Source organism: Schistocerca gregaria, chromosome 1 (genome assembly GCF_023897955.1).
Source record: "Schistocerca gregaria isolate iqSchGreg1 chromosome 1, iqSchGreg1.2, whole genome shotgun sequence".
In the NCBI taxonomy this organism is placed as follows: domain Eukaryota; kingdom Metazoa; phylum Arthropoda; class Insecta; order Orthoptera; family Acrididae; genus Schistocerca; species Schistocerca gregaria.
The window spans coordinates 900,417,314-900,443,543 of record NC_064920.1 but is presented as its reverse complement, the minus strand read 5'-3'; the positions used below and the strand labels follow the sequence as shown (position 1 = coordinate 900,443,543).

General features: G+C 40.2%; 1 protein-coding gene across 1 annotated transcript; it reads right to left on the bottom strand.

Annotated features, from left to right (window-relative positions):
* Positions 1–21,619: 21,619 nt before the first annotated feature.
* On the bottom strand, positions 21,620–25,962 carry LOC126274545 (cuticle protein 63-like). The gene is made up of 2 exons (XM_049977123.1): positions 25,925–25,962; positions 21,620–21,910 (listed from the first exon to the last, which is right to left on the bottom strand). The coding sequence occupies exons 1-2, from the start codon at positions 25,934–25,936 to the stop codon at positions 21,689–21,691; spliced, it is 234 nt and encodes a 77-aa protein (XP_049833080.1). The 5' UTR covers positions 25,937–25,962; the 3' UTR covers positions 21,620–21,688.
* Positions 25,963–26,230: the final 268 nt, after the last annotated feature.

The following is a 26,230-nucleotide window of genomic DNA, read 5'->3' as shown; positions in this document are numbered from 1 at the left end:
GTCACATGCTCCGCTCGGTCTCTTCCACAATAGCGGTGGGAAGCGATGAGCTACCTTGGAATCCGATCCGCCAGAGTGGTGGGGAGTAGGGAGCTTCGATTGCTGTGAGTGGTGGGGAGTAGTGAGCTAGTGAGGCGGCTTGCGGTCCCATAGGTGAGACTGGTAGGGTGGGCTGAGCTGAGCTGCCTCTGTCATTTAGCAATATGCACTGACAGTGCAGTTGCTGAGGACCTCGGATTATGTGATTGCTGACAACACTTTCTGAGTTCAATGTTATGTTAAAGGACAAGAAGTAACAACTCACATTTATTGGGCTTCAGAAATTTGAAATTTCTTTTCAAATCAAGGGCAGAAATATGGTGCTGAAAACGTTTTCCGCATTAATGCAATGTAGTAAATAACTGATCTTTCTTCACATTCTGTTGTTTCTGTGGTTGGGAAAGAATCATTTATTAATAAGTTTTGCAAATTCTGAACATCTTGTGTTTAGGTAATAGTCAACATGTACAAACTTCAAAAAATCTTAGTATATATATGGTGCACGGAAAGCATTAGTAGACCTGGAAAGGCAATGTGAAATCTGATTCTATGATAGCATATGCCTCCCAAAGGGTAGTAGATATATTAATAATGGTTTCAACATCGACTGCCAACAGTTAACACAGTAGAATAGCTAGCACGGTGCCTACATTCCATGACCCTTTTATAATGAATGCAGTCAGCCAGGAAGCTCATTGTGGCGCACGCACTGAAGCAAGCAGGCAGTCATACCATGGAGATGCACTCTTGCTTCCTTCAATCAACTCCGTAGGTTTGAAAGGGATCACACTGTGGCCTTTTGAGGGGTTGGATTTTGAGAACAGTCGCACATGTTGTATGTGCTGCTTCAGTTGTGCAATGATGCTGATTCAGTGATCACATGAACTTTCTCACACCCATAGACAAGGTTCTGGAGATCAATACAGCAGAGATGCCCACCGGGATCGTAGTACTGCAAGGGCAGCAGTTGCAGATCGACAGTTACTGCAGCACAGAGAGAAGGGCTTGTGAACCCGAACATGTGACCAGGGTCTGTTGCAAATCAGTTATTAGCAGTGGGACTACTGACACACACACCTTTAGCCTGTCTTCCACTCATGCTACAGCATCGAGGTGCACAGCTAGACTGATGCCGTCAGAGGATCACTTGGAAGATGGAATGGCACGCCATGGTCTTCAGTGATGAAAGCAGTTTCTACCTGCATACAAAAGATATCGTTTGTGTGTACGATGTTAACCTTTGACTGCTGTCTTACAGAGTGCATTCACCTAAGACACACTGACTCATAGGAGCACTTATCAGCTGAGGTGTGACAAGCTGCAACTATTGTTCAACTTTGACGATTCTGGAGGGCTTGATAACCAGTGCTAAATTCTTGCAGAATGTTTTTAGACCCATTCTTTTGCTGTTCTTTCAACTACAAGGTGCTTTAACATACCAACAGGATAATGCCTTGTAAGACGTGTAGCAACTTCCCTTGCTAGTACAATCACCAGGCTGGTCACCAAGCAATCACTGTGGGTTATAATGGGTTGAGAAGAGACTTCTGTGACTCATCAACTTACAAAAGTACTTAATAGTTGAGGAGATGTGTGTGTGTGTGTGTGTGTGTGTGTGTGTGTGTGTGTGTTTGTGTGTGTGTGTGTGTGTGTGTGTGTGTGTGTGTGTGTGTGTGTGTGTATGTGTGTAGTCCTGTTCCCTCACTACAGAGGGAGGGAATTTACTGTGGTATATAAACTAGAGAGATGTTGATGATGATGATGATGAGGCAGAACATGGTGAAATACTGTACATAATTTCTTGATGCTTTGTGCACATGTCTGATGAATATTAATAGAGACACAGTACAGCAACTGGGGCAGATGTGGGATATCTGACCACAGTTACACTGCACGCTATTTGGTAGAGAGAATGAGGTCAGAGGTCAATGGTGATCAGTGATCAATGACGGTCATTCGTCACTGATAGTAACAGTCAATGATGGTCAGTGGTCAGTGATAGTCAGTGTTCAATGACTTTCGATGGTCAATGATGGTTAGTTGTCAAATATTGCCATTGGGGACTGATGGTCAGTAGTCAATGAAGAACACTAGACAATGAATGTCAGTGGAGAATTATTATCAATGTAGATTTATGTGATATTTCATACCATAATTACCCTGCATACTATTAGAGAGAATGATGAGCCATGGTCAATGATAGTGATCAAAGATGATCAGTGATCAGTGGTTGTCAGTGGTCAAGGATTATCACTGATCAAGAATGGATAGTGGCCAATGATGCTCAGTAGTCAATTGTTGTCAATGGAAATGGAGAGTAATGGTTAGTGGTGAGTGGTAGTAAGTGGACAAACTGCCAGAGGAGAATTATGGTCAATGCAGATTTTTGGTGGCTGTAATGATGGTCTGTGGAGAATAATGGTCAATGAAGGATGATGGTAAATGTAAAATTGTGACAAGATGTGAATTATTCTTGGTGCAGCGACTGTTAACATCGAAGTATATGACAAAGACACGTTTGTATTTTCATCACAGCCAGTCATGATCAATACTCAGGGATAATACAGGAATGATCATTCGAGGGAGAGATGTATAGTGAACAAAGGCTTCAAAATGCATACTTCAGTTCTGTGAAAAAATCTCTTTTCCAGCAAGGTCTTTGCTTTCCATACTTTGAGAGGTTTTTGTATGGATTGGAGATTGGCAGTCTGCTCCTAACCTGAATCAAAGAGCCAGATCCTTGTAAAGATTGGGTGAATAATGATTTAAAAAAAAAAGTGGTAGCTGGATCTCATCTTAAGTGTGTCTCTGGTGGCAGTAATGCTCAGAATGAAAATCCTGTGATAGGCTGATGCAACAGTGCACCACATCACATCCTTAAGAAAACGTTTCCCTAGGTACAAAAAAAAAGTGTTACAGACCATGTGCACATATGGACTTGCACAATTTTTTTAAAAGATGCTTAACACTGTGCTGTCTGTAATAATGTTATTTATTTTGTTACCAGTGGACCATGTGAAAATGCCGAACGAATTAAGGAAAAAACAAGAAAAACCGTTAAATCCATCGACATGCTCACTAACATTTATCACATGTAATACATACTGAAAGGTGGCTACACTGAGTCACAGCGCCAGAGATTGCGCCAAAGAGTATTATTCAGCCGCCTCCACTGGCAGTTGCGCTGAGAAGTTGGTGAGGGCAGTGGTAGTTCTGAATTAGGCGTGATCTGTGCTTGTTGAGACGTCGATACAGTACTAGTTGTTCTTTTTGGGCAAGACACCATATGTTATTCGATTGGGGATGTTTTAATGATCAGAGTGTATTTTTTGTCAATATATATGAAGGTAAAGAAATTTTTTTATTTCAAATGTCTTATGCCTCTTGGTCACAGGTTCAGTCAACAAAGCATCTGGTTCGTGTTCTTGTATTTGACTGAAATTCTGGTTTCTATGTGCAACATAGTATTTCTGATTTTTTTAATTACTTCAGTGTAAATCGTGTTTAAAATATCTTGTCTTATCGTGGAAGAACCGTGCCAGATGTGTACGTTGAATCACACTTCCACACACAGAACAGGTACACTTGTGCTTTGTTGTTTCGTAGCTTTTATAGTTGCTGGGGACTTAATTAAATGTGTTAACGGAAATTTCCTTTCATTCTTTGTTGTTATTCTATGCAGTCAGATTCAGGGCCAACCGGTTTCGAGAATGCGTAACCGGACAAACAGCGACAAAAATTAAAAATATTTGCATTATATTTAATTAAGCACCCATGCAATACTTTGATATAAATTACCACAGAAGATCATAATTGACAAGAAAAATAAAAGATTGTGACAAGATGAAAATATGATGGCACACTGACACAAGAACAGCATGTGATGTACAGCAGTACAACTCAATGAAACTTCAAAACAGAGATGACAATTTTGTGCAATTATGAACATTTCAATTGTTCGTTGATCGTGTTTGTCGGGAAGCATTTTGTGTGAATGGTATTGCTGGTGATAAAGTGTCATACTGTGTGTAATTTTCGTATAGTGACGAGTTTTATATGTTTTGTAAATGATTACGCGATCGATGAAAAAGGCAAATATGATGGATGGTCAGAATGACGAAATTGTTAACATGGCGAACTCGCCAACACAGGAGAACAATGTGATGAATAATGAAGTAGAAAACAATTTAATAAGTCGGGAAAATAGTCCGCAACCAGTTCAAAATTTTTCACAATCAAAAAATTTGCAGAATACGAGATTAATGGCAGAATATTCTGGAATAGCATCAAACACAGATAGCTTTACTGCTATGAAGAAGGAAGATAGTTTTACAGGAAATGTTAGGGGCGAAAAGAATTTCGAACAAGTCAATATGGAGCAGTTGATGAATGCAATATTAAATTTGGGATCACGGTTAGACTCACACATAGGAACAAAGAAAACTGAGATGGGAACAATGGAAACACGGTTAGACTCACTGGGATCACAGTTAAGGTCTTAATTAAAAACAGAGATGGATACAATGGAAACACGGTTAGTCTCACGAATAGGGACATGTTTTAATAACATGAAAGATGAATGAAAGAAAGAAATTAGAGAAGAAGTACAACCGATTTTGAATTCTCACAATAATAGATTAATTGCAATAGAAATTAGACAAAAGGAACAGGATAGAGAACATGAAGAAAGAGATCGCGTGATAGTACAAAAATTTTCAGAGTTAAATTTACAACGTGCACACGATAAGGAATAAATATTTGAAAGAATCGAGGAATCTGTACCAAATGACAGAATAAATAACGTAACACAACAGTATGAACAGTTAACTACTGAATGTGTCAATACTGAAACCCGAGTCGCGACACTTACGGAAGACGTAAATAAACAGAAAGAAAAAATAGCTGACTTATTGGAAAGAGTTGAGGAGATTTCAGATAAATTGACAAGTCTTAGTTGAAATGGGCCCAGAGATTCAGACGATACAGCTCCATTGATATTTGCAGAAACCGAAGAGTACCAGAACATAAATAAACATGTTGAAAATCAGAGAAAAATTAATGAACGCGTTAAAAGGGAATTTGAGGCATTACGAAAGCAAGTCAAACAACTTGAAGGCGAAATCTTAGGAAAAGACTGTAGAAGAAATGTAGAATCACAGATAGCAGAGGGGTTTGAAGCAAATAGTTTATTTCATTTACGAGAAGCAACAAGAGAGGGCCAGGCGCGCGAACTTGACAATAATCGACTTTGGGACGGGAACAAACGCGGTAGGTCTTTGTCGCTACGAGGCGAAAACTTTGAATTTAAACACTTTTTAACTGTTCGGAAATTTAAAATCTTTCGCAATTCTAAGAATGACATACATCCATGTTCATGGTTAGATCAATTTATGTACGCACTTACCAAATTCGCCACTAAGTCACAAACTGGAATTTATGTGCGGATATTGAAGTCCTCAGGGGATTCGCTACACTAAGTGAATATGTGCCGTAGCGTGCACAGGGCCCCGAGCTGTAGTGGTGCTATTTCCCTTTTAGTTTTCTGCACTGCTGCCTACTCTTACTATTCTTTGTATCTATCAAAACAGCTCTACAACTATCAATCTATCTAGAGAGTCGGTAAAGAATAACCGGATATGACTATTTTACCCAAAAGTGATTTCGTAAATTACCGTTTATACTTACTGTATCTTCAGCAGCATTCATTCGTAGTTTAAACGAGACTTTACCTGTTTATCTTCGTGACAATATTACTTCATATGTTGACGATATTCTTATTGCTAAAAGTTCTTGGAGTGAGCACAAAAAAATTTGGGTTCATTATTACGTATTTTTGCAAGAGTTTGCATTACAGTGAAATTGGAGAAATCTGAATTTGGTCGTTCGCAGGTGATATTTGTTGTTCATATTATTTCTACAGAAGGTGTTCTTCCTGATCCAGAGAAACTAGACGCTATTCGTAATTATGCTGTTCCTACTACAAAACGTGAGGTTCGTAGTTTCCTTGGTGTCTGTAATTTTATTAGACGCTTTGTTAGATTGGATAATTTGGCCACACCTCGCTTGTGTGAACTATCTGGAAAGAATTCTAATTGGTGTTGGGATGAGGAAGCTCGATCAGAATTTGAACAACTTCGTGATGCTTTAGTTGCTGCTCCACTTCTTTCACATCCGGATTTATCTAAAGATTTTTGTTTGGCGACGGACTCATCATACAAAGGCCTTGGTACACACTTATTTCAAGAGATAGAAGAAAACGGCGTTGTAGTACAGAAAACTATTGCATTTGGAAGTCGTGTTCTCTCTATATCAGAAAAGAATTATTCGATTACGGAACTTGAAGCCTTGGCTGTTGTTTGGGCTTTCACAAAATTTCGCATATTTTTGTACGGCAGACATACTAAGGTTTACACCGATCATCGAGCTCTGGAATTTCTTATGTCAACAAAATTAACACATGGTAGATTGTCCCGATGGGCGCTGTGTCTACAGGAATTTGATTTTAGTATTGTTTACATACAGGGTTCTTCAAATTTTATTGCTGATGCTTCATCACGTGCACCTATGGGTTTGAAACAAAGTGCTGAGGAGGATTGCAAAGAAAACAATTATTGTTTGATGTATATTCAAGGTGTTGCGTTGAAAATTTTATTTTGTCTTCGCTCTAGGACATCGCTAAGGAGCAAAACAAGGATCCAATCTGGAAGGACATTATGGAGAAGTGGAGGAGAAAGGAAAGTGTAGCGATTGGACAGTATTATTTAGTTCGCAATGATATTCTTTTTAAACGGTCGACAACTCTGTTTGGTTAGTTTGCATTCCTGATGAGTGGGTTAATAAATTGATTTGGTATACACATTGGAGTTATGCACACTTTGGTCCCACAAAATGCTTTCATAAATTACGAGAAAATTGCTACTGAAATGATGTCACTTGTTGCTGTCTGCACCTGTTCAACATTGCTGGGTGCCACTGATGGACTGCTTCTACTAAAATGATGTCACTTGTTCGTGTCTGCACGTGCTCAACATTACTGGGTGCCACTAATGGAACTGCTTCTACTGAGATAATGTCACTTGTTGTTGTCTGCGCCTGCTCGCAAGTTTTGGGTGCCGCTGTAGGAGCTGTTTAAATACTGCTGATGAAATGTTATGAGACTGCTTTCTGCACCTGTTGACCATTTCTGGGTGCTATTGCTGGAACTGTCAACTACTCTACTTGTTTATTGAACTATTGAAAGGATTTTATGTGAATATTTGTATAAACTGATTTTTTGTGTATTTCCTGTGTATGAAATGTTATAGGAGTCTTACCTGCACCTATTCGTCATTGCTGACACTATTGATTGAATTGTTTAACCACATGATACTTGCGTAAAGTATCATGTAAAATCACATGTATTCAAGCATTTGTATTCCTTACTGTATTTTATATATATTAGGTTATTGAAGGGTCAGTGCAAAGCAAAAATTTGGTGGTATTTTCACCACCAATGCTGGCAAAAATACCTTTAAATTCTAGCTCCTGGGGGAGGGGCATATGAAAGGTGGCTGCACTGAGTCACAGCGCCAGAGATTGCGCCAAAGAGTATTATTCAGCCGCCTCCACTGGCAGTTGCGCTGAGAAGTTGGTGAGGGCAGTGGTAGTTCTGAATTAGGCGTGATCTGTGCTTGTTGAGACGTCGATACAGTACTAGTTGTTCTTTTTGGGCAAGACACCATATGTTATTCGATTGGGGATGTTTTAATGATCAGAGTGTATTTTTTGTCAATATATATGAAGGTAAAGAATTTTTTTTTATTTCAAAAATGTCTTAGGCCTCTTGGGCACAGGTTCAGTCAACAAAGCATCTGGCTCGTGTTGTTGTATTTTACTGTAATTATATTTTCTATGTGCAATCATAGTATTTCTGATTTTTTTAATTACTTCAGTGTAAATCGTGTTTAAAATGTCTTGTCTTATCGTGGAAGAACCGTGCCAGATGTGTACGTTGAATCACACTTCCACACACAGAAGAGGTAAACTTGTGCTTTGTTGTTTCGTAGCTTTTATAGTTGCTGGGGACATAATTAATTAATTGTGTTAACGGAAATTTCCTTTCATTCTTTGTTGTTATTCTATGCAGTCAGATTGCGTACTACCGTTTTCGAGAATGCGTAACCAGCCAAACAGCGACAAAAATTAAAAATATTTGCATTATATTTAATTAAGCACCCATGCAATACTTTGATATAAATTACCACAGAAGATCATAATTGACAAGAAAAATAAAATATTGTGACAAGATGAAAATATGATGGCTGAATTACAATAAAAACGGTGGTACCTTAAAATATAAAGTAACAGATAAATGAGATTGATGAATATTTTATAATCCAGATAAAAAGTAAGGATATAAAATTCATTTTACATAGAAATCCATGTAATTAAAATCAGTTAAGCCATATCTTATGGAAATACACATACAATGGTATTAAGGATATGATAGGAAAACACAAAAGGAATGTAGACCATGTAGACAGAAAGTATCTAAAATTTTATACGTATTCCACAATCTCACCGAAATTTTTTTTATGAAGAAACATAATATACATCTAAACAGCTCGATATTGGTTAGAAAATATGTCAGATGAATGTCTGTACAAGCAAGAAATAGAATTAAAATTCCATTTATCATATATATTAAAATAAATAAAGGGATATGGTATCAATCTACACTTCCACACATTGGTTAAAAATACTTCTTCAACATTAGTACATAGTCATAAGACAAAATAAAAAGACCAATTAGCATACAAAAAAAATTAATAAAGGAAGAACAATACTCAATCGTATAAATGAGAGTGGTTTTAGCCATGATCTTAAGCATATTGTAAAAGTAATAAAACAGCGAAATAATAAAATATTGTGCGGCTGTGGCGGTATTTATAGGAAAGGAGTATGCAAAAGTTATTAAATCTTTGATAAAGCTTACAAAGTCCTCATATCAAAAATTAATATAGTCATGAAAAGTTACAAAAGTACAGACGTAAGAGACATTGTCCTCACGCAGCTACAAACTAGCAATGGGTGTCACTTTAGTTCAAAAATAGTTCAAATGGCTCTGAACACTATGGGACTTAACTTCTGAGGTCATCAGTCCGCTAGAACTACTTAAACCTAACTAACCTAAGGACATCACACACATCCATGGCCAAGGCGGGATTCGAACCTGCGACCGTAGCGGTCACGCGGTTCCAGACGTCAGTTTAGTATTGATCAGAATAAGTAAAGAGCGAAATGTGTAAGTACGTTCAGTTCTGCTCAGCTGTTTGAAAAACTAATAATGTAAGTGGTTTATCAGCACAGTAATTCATAAAAATTTCTAAGGGGACGTTTCAACTGAAGTGTTAAAATTTCTAGGTGTTCAGATAGAAAGCAAACTTTCGTGGAAAGCCCACGTACAGGATCTTATTCAAAGACTTAATGCTGCAATTTTGACTATTCGAACGATATCTGAAGTGAATGATCGTTCGAGCCGTAAATTAGTCTACTTTGCTTACTTTCATTCCATTATGTCATATGGTATTATATTTTGGGGTAACTCTTCCCATTATAAGATAATAATTTTGGCTCAGAAACGGCCAGATGTAAGTGTTGTAGGTTCACGAACGTCTTGTCGACCCCTGTTGATGTGTTATTGCATTTTGACATTGGCCTCTCAATATTCCTTACTGTAATTTCTTGTTAACAATATTAGCTTACTCCCAAGAATAAGCAGCTTTCATTCAGTTAATACACGAGAGAAATCAAACCTGCATTTGAGTCGGACTTCCTTAACTCTTGTGCAGAAAGGTGTGCAGTATACTGCTGCACCCATTTTCAATAAGGTACTACTCGAATTCTAAAATTCAGTAATCCACCCGGTGTCAAGTCGAAGCTGAAGAGTTTCCTCATGGGTCACTCCTTGTATTCTGTCGAGGAGGTCCCTGAAACATTTAGCTGACTCTTTTTGTATTGATTGCGTTTACTTCAACTTACGGATTGACTTTTTTCGGGTTCATTTTAATCTGTCATTACTTTTATGTTTTAATTTCATGTGCTGACACGTGCAATGGCCTTAGAGATTTGGTCCTCAATTTGGTCCTCTAGAAATTGACGTACAAATAAATTAATAAAAAACTACAAACCACTTCTGTAGTACAACAATTATTGAAACTTATGTCATCAGATAGCGAGAAACATCTCAAAATCTATAGAAAACTGAAGAGTAAAGACAATTATCGTGAAACGCGTGTGCATCAGTAATGCAGAAGTGACTCAGTAGACTACTGTGGCTCATGATCCTAATTGCAATGATTGTTCTGTGAACAATTTACCTGAAGCCATGCCACCAGATGGCAGTTTTTAAGCTTGGCAACAAGGATAGGCGCGGATACTGTGGCCAAATTAAAGGAAATATATCACGGGGACGTCGTGTTTTGGAAAAATGCTCGCTGATGGAAGCGACAGCAGTGGGTGGGAGCGGGTGGGGTGCCCTTGACACGTGTTGTGATCAGCGGAGGGCCACCGAGGGCCCGTCTGTCACCAGCAGGTGTGCGAGCACCCGTCCACCGGCAGCGCGAGGCGTGGAACCCCGGGCAGCCCGCCAACACTTCCACATCTCTCTCGTTTAAAGCTGAATTGTGAAGGAGTCAGAGACGCCGCAGCCTGTGCAGAATAAAAATTTTGAGACAGGTGTCACATCCTCAGATAAACTGGGCAAAATATTTTACTTCGATAGCACTATTTCTCTCTCAGCGAAGAATATATGACTACGTGGTCACTGCACATGTCATCTGCGTGAGTAATTATTGGGACACAAGATTTCGATGACACCCTGTATCACTGACGGCAAATGATTCACAGTGTTTATTTCAGAATTTATACTACAGTGGGACGTAGAAGTTACGGGGCTCTTCTAAACTTACTAACCAATATGTTAGGCTGTTCATCATTACCTTCATATGACGATCACTGATCTTCAGACATTATTTCGATATGTATAATTGCCTACCACAGGTCATCTATGAAGACAATCGAGTGGTCATCTATACATAAATGACCTTGTGGATAACATCGGAAGTCCACGGAGGTTTTTTGCGGATGATGCTGTGGTATATCGAGAGGTTGTAACAAAGGAAATTTGTACTGAAATGCAGGAGGATCTGCAGCGAATTGACGCATGGTGTAGTGAATGGCAATTGAATCTCAATGTAGACAAGTGTAATGTGCTGCGAATACATAGAAAGAAAGATCCCTTATCGCTTAGCTACAATATAGCAGGTCAGCAACTGGAAGCAGTTAATTCCATAAATTATCTGGGAGTAGGCATTAGGAGTGATTTAAAATGGAATGATCATATAAAGTTGATCATCGGTAAAACAGATGCCAGAATGAGATTAATTGGAAGAATCCTAAGGAAATACAATCCGAAAACAAAGGATGTAGGTTTCAGTACACTTGTTCGCCCACTGCTTGAATATTGCTCACCAGTGTCGGATCCGTACCAGATAAAGTTGATAGAAGAGATAGAGAAGTTCCCACGGAGATCAGCGCGCTTCGTTACAGGGTCATTTAATAATCGCGAAAGCGTTACGAAGATGATAGGTAAACTCCAGTGAAAGACTCTGCAGGAGAGACGCTCTGTAGCTCGGTACGGGCTTTTGTTGAAGTTTCGAGAACATACCCTCACCGAGGAGTCAAGCAGTATATTGCTCCCTCCTACGTATATCTCGCGAAGAGACCATGAGGATAAAGTCAGAGAGATTAGAGCCCACACGCATACCGACAATCTTTCTTTCCACGAACAATACGAGACTCGAATAGAAGGGAGAACCGATAGAAGTACCCAAGTTACCCACCGCCACACACCGTCAGGTGGCTTTCGGAGTATGGATGTAGATGTAGATGTTGTTAATAATTGAGGCTGTCCATGTAAAGATATATCCGTAATGATGCGGTTACTTGCGCAAACTAATTATGATGTGCTGAACTCTGAAGAATGTTCATTCGTATAGTGAACAAGTCGGTTCAAGGGACTCTTTCAAGCCTAGGACTGTCTCTGTACTCGCAGCGGCTCATAGCATGTGGCGTTTGGAGTTCCGCGGGAATGTAACAGACTATTTTAAAAAGTTTCTTGTAGGTGTTTTTCCCGAAGCTGTTTTCTGAATTAAGAAGTGATTAGTTCATGAGGTGTCCCAGGGGGTGGGTTGCGGGGTGGTCGGAAATTATAAACTCCCCTCCCCTCACCCGAGAAATTCATACCTATTTGTATATAACATTAAAAGCGAAAACAATGAATCAGTTTAAAAAATCGTGTGGGTAAGTGTAACGTAAGAACTAGTAAGATTGTATTGTTTTAACAAATATAAGTTTTCAGCCAGCCACTGCTCACACAGTTTGACGTCAACAATGGGCATGTCGTGATAACTCTGCGTATACTGATGTGCGCAGAAAAGATCTATCTAAACAAAAAAGTTGCCACTTGCTGCGGAATACGACAACAACAATTTTCCATTGCTGTAATAAATTTCAATTTCTTGTACACAGCTATTTTAAACGTTAGTCATCCAACAGTGATGTGATTATACAATGTACGTGCGGTCTTTATCAATCAATGAAAAGAAGCTTAATCGCCGAAATACAATGTCGAAACAACCAACTTAACTTGCTTTCGAGTGTGTCTACTCAAAGAAATGGTAGTGAATATGTGGTGGATTGTTTACCGAATCTTCAGTTACTCTTCCTCAGTCTTCGAACTGAAAGTGTACCACTTATGACCCGTGCTTAAGTCGTCATCCTAAACGAAGTGTTAGAGCAAGATTAAGTACCAGCGAAAGTGGGACTGTAGGTACAGTTAGGTGTACTTAGACCGCGATCGGGGTGAACCTTTTGCAAATTGTGTGAAATGCATTTAAAAATGACGTGAAACTCTACAAAAATCAAGGGGAGAGCTCATTTTGGTATCTTTGAAAAAAAATTATAAAAGCCAATTGACACATAAGAAAGCTGTAACAGCTAGCCATATCAGAAGAACATGCAAAATCCGTTGCATTGACAACTGTAAATTAAAGGCATTAAACGCTGCAGTTCATGCGCAGATAATTAAACAAAGCGAATCTGTGTTGGTAATTAGAAGTGTGCGTTTTCTCAGTAAGGAGGAACAACTCCATATAACAAAATATTAACGCTAATTTGTAAGACAGTATCAAAGAGTGACGTTAATCTTGAAAAGTGAATTAAATTTCTGCTTGAAACGTCCACGTAAGTTAGCTAATATATTCCTTCAGAATTATTAGACTTCATTGGTGAGTTCTAAACAATCAACAGTTCTCCATGATGAATAGTTTTCCTTAAAAGTAGGCGAAAATACAGGTGTTTTAATCAAAGTGAGCTCTCTTTGTTAGTTTGTTATGTTGCGCTGTCTCCGTCTTTTGAAGTGAAAGAATGGTTTCTATGTCTCGTTGAATTGAAGAGTGCTGCAGCTGGAATATATTTACAGCAGCTGAAAGTGAACTAAAGAAACGAAAACTGAGAAACATAGGCTTCCGCGGCCATTGTCACAGCCAATACGTAAAACTACCGACGTTTCTCTCGTTGTTACAAGTTACCTTCTTTGGTTTACGAAAACACTCTGAAGAACTCCATTTGCAAGAGTGACCGAAACGTCGGTAGTTCTACATATTGATAATGCAGTCACAAAACTAGAAAAAAATTTTTAAACGAAAGCTTCCTAGCGGCAAATTAGTAACATGCTCTTTCGATGGTGATGCTAATTTTAATGGTTTCATCACTAGGGTCCGCGGTCAGTTACTATACATTCACTGAACAGCACATATTTTGTCATCTATTGCCACTAGCTGCAGGAACAAATACCCTATAATAAACGTACATTATATATTGTTAACGACAATTACAAACTTTCTTATGCTTGTCATGTACAAGACAACTTATTGCATGAAATTAAGTATGCATAATAAAAACCTGTTTTAAAAATACCTGAAGCTGTTGACATCCACCGGTTGAGTAACCTTCGCGAAGTTAATGCTATGTTCCTACGCTACGAGTCCGTTGTGATGGCTCGTGAATACATAGAAAAGGACGGCGCGGATTCAGCAATTTTCGCAGGAAAATTCTTATTATAAATAATGAGTAAAGTTTAGCAAAAATAATAACTCAAAATTTCGCAATTCCTTATACTTGTTTCTGGAATTTGGGAACATTTAAGACACATCTGTTACCTTTGGGACTGTGATAAACATAGTGCGGAAAGTGAAACATAAATATAATTAAAAAACTGACATTGGACGCAACAAAAGTAAAAAGTAGGACAAGAAAAAACTGTCAAACTATAAAAACTTAAGGCATCTTGTGAAAAGTTAGATTCATGAAACTGATAAATAGTTTCATGATAAGGCTGTGAAAGTGAGAGAACTAAGAACATATTTTGAAAGTCTTATACCATTTCAAGGGTTTGATGATAATGATTGTGAAGAGCTGTGCTTGGTGTTGACTATGTCACTGCAGAGTTGCGTTCTTTTAAATACGTTGCTCCTAAGCGGAAGATTCGTCTTCTGATATTGTTAAAGGGATACATCTGCTATGAAGTACTAAGGACACTCCCTGAATGTGACCCGTGCATTTTCGTTTCTACTTCCGGAGCAGAGAGGTCATTTAGCACAGCGAATACGGTGATGAGAGAATTAAGAACAGGATGGGTGAGGATATGCTTCATGCTTGTGTAAAGGGGTCAACTGAAGAGTACGACAAACATTCAGAAACTTTCATTAATGATATCATTAACACATAGGCTGTAAGAGAGCTTCGATGCATTAATTTGCTGTAAATGTAAGTTATAGCATGCAATAATATTATTTTGGTGATTCGTGTAATTTTATTCTTGAAGATAATGTCGTAAATTACGCTATACGTACTTAGTACTTGTGCATAATTTAATTACATATCAAAAGATCAAATGAAACTATCAATTGTCAGTAGCTTTGCTGCTCTTTTTAGTTATTGTTTCACCAAAATTTGAATCCATTAACATTACCTCGCCCAAGCTCTATCCCATCAAGCGTGATACCCTCCTCCCCCCCCTTTCCCCAGGAGGAAAGTAGCTGTATTCATCGCTAAAATTAATATCTGGAACGCATAATTGATGTCAATTTCAGATACATAATGAATGACTGGCATGTTTTCGATTTGGACAGTAATCTCAATAAACGAAATTTTCCACTTAAATGAAATCGAATATCATGACAGTGAGACCTCTTCGTAATGCTACCGTTGCTCTTTGCTACTGTATTTTTAATTTGTGTATCCTTGTGCCACATATCCTCCAAACCAAGGTAACACTAACGTCGGAACGCGATGGCGAAGAGTGGGATTTTATGTATCGTTGACTCCGAAGGCTATATACGAAAGTGTTCTTCCTAAGAGATTTTTCTAAAATATTTGCAGCTACAATGCAGTTGGTTCGAGAAACTTATCGACATCATTTGCATAAGTGTACCACTTGCCCCGACCCTCGACACATTTGCCCCTAGTACTTCTTTCTGTGTAGGTAGTGAAATTTTTTCAAACCCTACAATGGCAGACATTTCACTGTACAGTTTGAAGTTTGACACCGTTCATACACAATTCTGAAAAATAATTGTAAGCAACAGACACATTAAAATTTTTTCATGACAAGTTATTTTGAGCTAATGGAACACGTATTTAAAATTAATAAGTTTCTCAATTGAAAATAGACTATCATTTTATTCCACTCTTAAAAAGTTTTGTAGATGGAGGTTTGTAAACCACAATAACTCTACATATCTTCTGCCTCACGTAAGCTCTCATTTGTTTATTCTCGATCCTATGCGTTTATGGCAAAACATTAATACACAACAGCAATACAACCACCTCTATAAATGAACAATCCACTGGTATAAGGCCTAGTGCCGTGTGAAATCTCTATGAACTTTTTCCCATATAGATAAGACAAAATATGTGGAAAAATGATAATGTTGTATCACCAAATTCATGTTGTTTCGGAACTTGTCTTCGTGTGGTAAATAGATGTCTTTAAGAAACATGCCATCCTCTTATACGAAGGCAGAATTACTATTAAACGAACTCCTCGCCGGGTAGTGGAAGCCCAATGGATGTCAACCGGCCACCGTGTTATCCTCTGCCTTGCGACATCATGCCGATGCGGTATGGAGGACAAGGGATCAGCACGCCGCTCTCCCGGTCACATTGCAGAACTACAGACCACTCAGACGCAACTGCTCGGACAAGTAGCTGAGAGCACGCAGTATCTGTACTCCCACGAAGGAAAAGTCCTTATCAATACCGGGAATCTAATCTGTGTCCTCCTCGTGGAAGCCATCTATGCTGTCCACCCAGCTACTGAGACGGACGGAAATGTCATTGCACAGGCGAAATCTGTGATAGCACAGATACCAAGTCGTAATCCGACCCCAATATCGGAGAAGAAGCTCACGACAGCTAAAAATCTATTTAGAGTCCAGTGGTCAGTATTGCTGTCATAAAGTGCGCACTTGTGTGATGATAGTAAAGCAGCGAACAGCGAAAAACTGTGGACGAGAAGAAAGATCTTTATCCACATAAAAGGGCCACAGGGCTACACAAGACAGACGCGGTCGGCATCGCTGGCGCCAACGGTCTGCCTAGAGTGGCTTCCAGTCGGCGCTGGCTTACTTTGCTTCCGCCGGCTTTTCCTGGTATTCTCTTTCGTGGAGGGACACCAAACGTCTGAATAAACAAACCTGTCTCAGCTGTTTTTCTGGCATATACTGTAAAGAATTAATTTAGTTACGGCAGCTTGAGGCGAAATTCTTTTGTGAATTACTGTAAATGTTAGTGATAAATATTTTCCACAGTGGAAAATGCATTTTCAGAGTGACACGTCCAATCATGTGGAAAGAACCAACTGTGCAGTTTTTCTTCTGCAAATTTCTCTTCAGTATGAGAAATTTCAACATTTAATGTTTTGGAAATTTCGTACAGTGCTTTTGAACCACGTTTCTTCAAAATACCCCAGTTCTTACATCCAGTTTTAGTAATATTAGAGGTTTCTGTATCTGCAGTTACAGACATTCCGTTTATCAGAAAAGTGAATGTTTCAGAGATTTATTTAGAGCTTAAAACTGTACTGTAACACCATGTACTTGGTAGCAAATTTTGGTTAACTTACGTACATGACGTTTGTACCTTGGAAAATGTTTTCATTTTTGGGAAAATATTAATTTCCTGGATTACTTTTTTTTTAACATCGGAAGAACATTCCAGTGCTTAAAAAGTGAATGCCAACATTTAGTAATGGATTAAGATAATATATTACGCTTCTATTATAGGTCCTATTGAGACGAAAGTCTGAAAAATGTTACCTTTTAGTTTTCCAAATGTCTCAATTTGCAGCATCTTCACGATTGGTGTCTCAAATGGTATTGGTTTACAAACTGTGCTAGGTTTTTGACAGATTTAACACTTAATTTGTGCATATATTGTGGGAAATATTGACAGATTGCGACGGGTCCGGCTCTTATCGCGCAGTTTCCTTTCCCTGAAAGAAAATCCACCTACCTCGTTTCTTAGGTAGTTGCTGCACTCGCCTCTCCTGATAGCAGCTACTGGAAAAATTGCAGAAAAGCAGTGTTGAAGAAACTGCAATTTAATAGCCGCTCACCGGAGGCCGCGATACATGTTTGCTGAAATACAATCTATGAGCAATCTTCCTAAATAAATTGAGTTATTGGAATGGTAGTAATTGTTTACTCAAACGAGAACGCGAAGTTGGTAATTCTATTTAAGCTCTTTATTGTCTTTAAGCCTGATCATCAGCCCGCTAATCTACGTTTGAAGAAAGTTCAGTTCACAATTCTATCCACACTCAAACCCCGCCAGAATTAGCTTTCAAAGTTACGGAATTTACTTAACTGCAACACAGACGATTTTCTAACATACACGTTTGCAGTCGATGTTCAATAATAATTCGTTTTTTAACGTTAATGCTCGCCATAAGCACTTAGTAAAAGTTTACGAAGTACCGCCACGCTTTTAATTATTAAAGTTACTCGCGTCTTTCGCGGAACGAAAAGTCACAACTCGCTCAAACTCACACTACGCGTTACTGGACTCTTCCAGTCTCAAATCGCACAGTACCGAACCGATGAAGCCGTTTTATGACTTCATTTTACACATTATTCGCGAGGACACATCAAGCATGTCTCTTCTCGATCACAGTTCCTTCGCGACTCCTCCTCCACTCGCGACTCCCTCTCCTAGTCTGCTAACCGTCCTCGCATCTCATTGGCTCACACATCACACAGCCAATCAGAATTAACTCTTTGGGTGCGCCTCGCGCCAAAATCTAGCACGCACCAGTCATGACTTCTGAATCATTTACGTCATGATTTCTTGTTACACAAAATTTACTGTATAATTTAACAAACCGAAAGGAAAACTAGACTTTACTTTATTTCCAGAAATTATTTAAATACTCGCGAACGTTCTGGCTGCTTGTACAATACCATACACTCTTGGACATCCGACATTCACTAAGATGGGGAACCACTGGCGACTCTGTTCCCACGGTTACATCGTCTGAACACTTGCGAGTTCCAACCTAGATTTTATACACTTGCAAAGAATGGCGAATGTCCCTCTTTCATTCACTCAGGCACACTCATTCACTCTCACCTACTCATATAAAATAACTGTTCACAAAAATTCAAAACATTTATGGTTTTAACAAAGTTATAGGTGAATTTCTAAAAGTAAAATTCTCAAAATAAATACAAAAGCACGGAAGGTGATTTTGTTTCATAGTTGGATGGTCACTGAAGGTGATCTATACATAATGGTATTTATTTAGACTCGAAAATTGTAGAAATTTGCGTTTTCTGTAAGATTTTTCTAATTTCCAAAATATGCAGGTTTCAAAGCTCAAATTTGGATGACTTATTTTTATTCATAACAGAAACTAGTATATTAACTTTTAATTTCCTCAGGTTCCTCAGTTAGAAGTTATTAAAGATGAAAGTTCCACGTTATACACGCGGCTAGTTAGCGCACAGGTCTTACATTCTCACGGTACAGACATGCCATATGGTCGTGACGTCAGACGAACGGACACCGGTAATCTGCCCGCTACAGCACATATGCTAATCTGATGGCTACTTTACAGTCTGTCTACATTTCACAGTAAATATTTGATAGAAAACTGTGCGCTCGCACTAGTTGCGACGCCACAAGATGTAGCGTTGACCAAAGAATAAAAGTGTGGGTATCTAATAATCCAATCGAATACGTAAAGAGAGGAACTAACAAAGTAAAATAATATTATTAAAAGATATAACGAAATGGGCAGTTCCCATCATTTCTAGGTGACATGAATAATTTTGCATGTCATTGTGGAAATTACATGTGACTGTTATTTTCTATTGTTTGCGAATTAAGAATGGTATTGTTGTTTTTTGTGTTGATTAGCCGCAAGCAGAATGCAACCAAAAGTGGCGATATAAATTCCATTTTCCATTTGAGACTGTTTGTTTATAAGTTTACCTGGCTGATTTGTGAAATGACTAAAAATTTTGATCTCTTCCAGAATATCTGTTTTCTTCTCTTCATTTGTCTAATGAATAATTTAGAATTTGTCGAAAATGATTCTGGATGAGTGTGAAGAACAGGGACTTACGTCTCAACTACACACGGTATGAAGAAGAACCACCCGCAGGCCCGTCCACCTTCCTCACAAACAGAGAGAGATTCAATAAATGATAATTTGCATTTCCAATCACAGATTCGGTCACGGCCTGTTTTGGTAATTATTTCGAAAGTCGGGGGAAGCAATCCACACGTATTATAAAAATAAATGTATGTGTATATAAGTGTGTGTGTGTGTGTGTGTGTGTGTGTGTGTGTGTGTGTGTGTGCGACACATCGCCTCCTATACCACTTTATCGATTTCAACCAACTTTGGTACACTTGCAACTTACTGACAGCCAACAATCACTTTTGGCCTTCTCTAATGACCTCTATGTCGACGAAAAGTTAAATTCAATCTTCCTTCTTCCTTACAATAGCTCTGGGGGTAAGAAACACCGACCTATCAAATGGGTTGGGGGGAAAAGAAGCGTTTCCAGCACTGTTTTTAAAACCGCATGCCACACTGAGACTCGAAACCTAATAGTTGCCTTTCTGGGTCAGTAAAATCACCGGTTGTATTATCCAGTTATAGCTCACCTCACAGCCGCAAGAGTTTCTCTCCTACCTGCTGCGCTTCTTACAAAGAATCCTGCATATCCAGCTGGACTGGCACTGACTGGGTGATTCTCAACTCAATGGGTTTTCGGAAAGCAATTTTTAATGCTTCAGTTTAGTCTGGAGAGCTAAACTAAAATCTGCCCACTCAGAAGCCGGAGAATTATTAGAATCTCACACCGACAAATATTCTTACAACAACGCACACTCCATTGCAGGGTGAAAGATTGATAGCGAAAGCTCTGGGTGACTACATTGTTCATTATGTATATTATTTCTCAAGTCAACAACTCTTTTTCTAAACATATAATCGTACAGGGATGAAAGAGGTATCGCTAGAACGGATTTTAACCAAATTCTGACACTGCTTGCCGACTTAATATACGTGGAAAGTTTTGAGATAAAAGTGATTTTTAACTATCACTAGAAAAAGGGCATCACAGATGCCCAGCTTCATACTTTATATTATACGAAGCTAAAAAATTAATCGCGAATGATGGACTCCCTTTCCTTATTATCTTATCAGAAATTTCATTTTATTTGTTTTAAAATTTTAACTGGATAATTCTTCGACAGGATTGCCTTGGATAATAACCAGGATCACTGTGGTGGTCCACTATCTCTGCCCGTCGTACAAGGTGACTTTCGTAAACGAATATAATTTCCGAAATGACAAACGTATTTGTCATTGTAATCCTGCTAACGAACTTACTGTAATCGAAAATCTTTGCTACTTAAAATTATTGCTTATGTAGCCAAACTGACAGTCGCTACTCTTCGTACATTCGGAGTACTAACACGTATTTGGACACATGGAATATTTGTACCAGGGTGTATCATAGATTCATGATTATTTTTTCACGTAGTTCGCTTGATTTTTAAAGACATTTTCTCTTAAGTTCCACGACTACCCTAATCCCAACGACAATACTTATTTGAAATTCTTTCACTATTGAAAACTATAAAAGTGGGAAATTTCGCACATGTACCCTAGCCGCTGTTTATTTTCGTAGTATTAAGTCACTGAGAGCAGACGTGAATCTAGAGAATTTTTGGTTTTAGTATCATGTCAACCGAACGAATAATTCCAAGGAATAAAAACTAACATAGAAATCTTAATAATCATAGATGTGACATATTAAATGCAAACGTTTTGATATCAGCGTTGTTGAAACTGACAACAGCTGTTGAAGCGAAAAAAAGTGAGTACAGGGGCATGGGATGAAGTAGTCAGTGATGTACGACTAGACAAGATAAAGGTATTAGGAGGTAAAAGACAAATCACTGATTTTACAGAGGCTTTATATTTGGAGACACAGTACACACAGACAAGTATAGATTAGTATGAAACGGTTCAGCCGATGATGGGGTGACCCAAGCCGATCCCCAGGCCCAGAGGGGCGTGGCCGATGGCGGGGGCAGCGACGATAGGGGCGGCGGCTATAGCGGGGGCGGCGAGTACACGCGGCGCCAGCACAGCCCCGGGGGCGGCCAGCACTCCCGCCCCCAGGAGGCCACGCTTTTCTCGCGTCTCCTGGCAGCAGGCGATGGCCACGCAGACGGCAAAGACAATCACCTGCAGAATGAAGATTCATTACGTGTCTGAATCAGGAGAAAAGGGGTGAACGCATCACTGCCACCGTTATTTCATTCGACATAAGCCAACCGGATATAATATTAGTAATCCCCTTAAAAGAACGCAACCATTGCATTTGAGATTTGCAGAAGATGTAGAAGTAGTACCAGGCCGTCAGCCTGTCGGTTGTGTGGACTCAGTGTAGTAGGACGGTCTACGTGGGCACATGAGGGGCATCATCAAGTAATTAGCGGTTGTGGAACCGCCAATGTACACTGATGTCAAAAATGGACGCAACAAACCGGAGTTTCCTCGTTCTGTGTGTAATTCACGATATAACGATAGAAACTTTCAATAGATTTCCTACGGTCGTTTTCTGCAGGGAAGATCGCGTTCCAGTCAAAGGACAACCACGCCAAGGATGACGTCAGGGCACCTATGAAATGGGGCAATGTATGGCGCGCAGTCCCACATGGGCCAGTGTATGGCGCGCAGTCAAACATGGGGTAGTGTATGGCGCGCAGTCCCACATGGGGCAGTGTATGGCGCGCAGTCAAACATGGGGTAGTGTATGGCGCGCAGTCCCACATGGGGCAGTGTATGGCGCGCAGTCAAACATGGGGTAGTGTATGGCGCGCAGTCCCACATGGGGCAGTGTATGGCGCGCAGTCCCACATGGGGTAGTGTATGGCGCGCAGTCCCACATGGGGCAGTGTATGGCGTGCAGTCCCACATGGGGCAGTGTATGTCGTACAGTCCCACATGGGATAGTGTATGGCGCGCAGTCCCACATGGGGTAGCGTATGGCACGCAGTCCCACATGGGGTAGTGTATGGCGCGCAGTCCCACATGGGGCAGTGTATGGCGCGCAGTCCCACATGGGGCAGTGTATGGCGCGCAGTCCCACATGGGGTAGTGTATGGCATGCAGTCCCACATGGGCAGTGTATGGCGCACAGTCCCATATCCACCATCGCTGCGTACACAGTCATAGAGGGTGAAGTCATAGAGGGTGCATTATGGCCCATACCAGACCCTCTGCGATGAAGGGCCTTAGGAAAAATGGAAGTAATACAGTTGCAGACTGATGTGGCCCGATGGCATAATTTGGATCATTCTGTTCTTTCTCGGATGTGGCGACAGTTTATAGAGGCTTAAACTGTGTCCTGAAGATCAGGACAGGGCCGAGCACTAGTGATATCAGAAGGAGAGCACCGTTATTTGACTGCAAGGGCACCGTGGTACAGGCTAAGTACTGCACTGCAGCTGTCATCTGATCTCGCAGCATCCCCTGGACGTGTCGTATCGAGAAAAACGTTGTTTGCCCGGCCGGACTGGCCGATTGGTTCTAGGCGCTACAGTCTGGAACCGCGCGACCGCTACGGTCGCAGGTTCGAATCCTGCCTCGGGCATGGATGTGTGTGATGTCCTTAGGTTAATTAGATTTAAGTAGTTCTAAGTTCTAGGGGACTGATGACCTTGGAAGTTACGTTCCATAGTACTCAGAGCCATTTGAACCAACAAACTGTGCGCAGCAGGCTTCAGTAGCGTGGCCTCTATTGTCAGAGAGGTGCTGTATTTGTACCCCTGAAGCTTCTTCACAGAAGCGAACGTCTAAAGTGTAGTAGTCACATGCCACCCGGACCGCCGAACAGTGGGCCAGTATTCTGAGAAGAATATGAAACACGACTTCGAGACCCGAACATTGAGGAAAGAGACAGATATCGAGGAGGACTGCTAATGGTGTGGGCAGCGTTTATGTTGACCACTCGAACATCCCCTCATGAAATTGTACGGGTGAACCTGACAGGTTTAATTGTTGCCGGGTATTATGAAAGAGATCTTGGGACCTCATGTACGGTTGTTGCGAGCGGCTGCGTGTCCAGACTTCGTATTAGTGGACGATAGTGCTCGGCCTCATAGAGCATGAGTTATTGATCTTTTCTTAGAAACAAAGACACTGCACGCATGACGTGGCATTCTCGCTACCCCGATTTGAATCCAATAGAGCATGTATGGTATGCACTAGGGACACGGGTAGCGTAATGTCAGCAACTACCAACCACTTTCCCAAATTTGCGAACAGATCGGCAGGACGAATCGGCGTTATTGCCTCAACACGAGATTGATGACAACATTAACAGCATTCCCCGTTGTTGCCAGGCGTGTATTGTTGGCAGAGGTGGTCACACCCCATAATGAGCACATTAATCAGTTGTCGTAGCGTGTGTGCAGATCCATTAGGTTGAAAAAAAAAAGGAAACACATTTTGTCTATCACTATACATCTTGCACTTGCATATATTCTGTAGTCCATACATTGTTTCTACTTTACTATCACCTGTATACATCCGTTTTGTAGCAATATAAACGCAACCTTGCAAAATTTCTGTTTGTTGCTTTAATTCAGGACACCAACGTACTTACCGTTATCTATATGGTTCAATCTGTTGGTGTACTTCCACTGGACATGAAGACAAACACAGTTATGTTCAGTTACACAAAGGGAGAAAAAGGGAGCTTAGTAGATATCGAAGTCACCATAGATAGGGCACAAGCTATGACTGCATAACTACAGACAGTATGATGGCCGCGGCCTAATCAAAAGAATCTGTCCAACTTTGCTCCCAGGTCATAGAGAAACTTAATCTATGTGACGAAAGCGGATATAACCTACCATTATCAATGGATGTTCTGTTTTCTTACGAAGTGCTACGTAGTGTAAACCGTACTTAGCGTTTTATAAATATTTTCTTCGTGAATGGTACTACTGAAGTAGTCTACTGCGGCAGCATCTGCCCCAATGATGACTTTACGAGGCTGTTGTAATATTTCAATTGTCAAATGAAGTAATAACACTTGTTATATAGTTGCGCTACAGGCTTTTCTTCACGAACGTTTATGATTTTCGAATACGGGCGTGTGCCAGATACCCAACTCGTGGTTGATACTGCTCTGTTTAAACAAGAGAAACGCCAAATGATAGAGACATGGTTGCTCCGTACTGCCCATCACTTCTGTAACTGATATTTCTGTGAATTATTAGATGCTCTCAGTCGTATGGCATTGTTGGCAGGGAGACACCGAAGAGTAGGCTCAGGAGCGTAATCGAAAAAGCAGGAAATGTATTCGATTTTGCGAATATGACACATCATTGGTTGTATAATGAAGACAATGAAAATTTGTGCCAGACTGGGACGCGAAACCGGACTTCCCGCTCTACGCTAGGCGTCGCCTTAAGCGCTTCGGCTATCCGTGCACAAATCACTGGTAGACCCAAACTTGCAAATGTCGTCATCCATGTGCCATAGCCTGCAATCGTACTTTACGCATATTCCCGTCCAGGAAGGACATATTTACTGATAATCGAGGATCTCGTTTTGGCGAATAATTAAGAAATAGCAGTGTATCTGTTATTAAGAAGTATGTGAAAGGTTCCTTCGTATATGCATGTTTGTTTGAAAGAACATTCCATCGTACTTATTCATAACACAGGCACTACTGATTCGTAATCGGAAAGGGTATCCTAGAGCCGAGCAGAGGGTCTTCCTTTATTCGTGTAGGTGTTGAGTGTAGGTGACTATGGTGTGTATGGTGTGACATCGTCATTGTCTTGTATCAAGGACGGATCACCATCAACAGTTTTAAATACTCTAACTCCATCAGACACTGCTGATAGTTCTGAACTTTAATCTATGACGTTAGAGCAACGTTTGGCAGACAGGAAATTCACGCTCGCATCTATGCCCACACCACCCAAATAGTAGTAGTGAAAATGTCTTCCACCATAGAGATTCGAACCAGCTATATCCGACGCGAGCGCCATCGCAGAGGTGTAGGTTACCAATATCGACTGCGGAGGAGGGTAATTATCTCAAGTTCGTACCAGAGAAAGGAAATTTAAGAAAGAACAATTTTGATGTTCGACTAACAGAGTGAGGCTCGTTCTCCCGTTCTTAGCTCTGATATGAAAGACAAATGTAAAGGCTCAGGTGAGAACTGACTGTATTACTTACCAGAAACTTCATGTTGTAAGTTGAGAGAGGCAAGTGTGTCGAATGCAGTGGAGCGGCCAGCGTGCGGTTTATATAGCTGCAGCGACACCACATGTAGGGCGTTGGCCGGCCCAGCTGTTGGCCTTCGATGACCCACAGCAGGCGGAGGCTGTCTTGCTACCCTTTACACTGTCGTAAGCCGCTACCTCCCTAAACAATAGTTTGTAAAACAGTATATTTCGGATTTTTCCTCAACTTTACAACTGAATTTTTTAGTTCTATAAGTAACACTTCCTTGTTTCTTTGGACTTCCGGTTGTTAGTACCG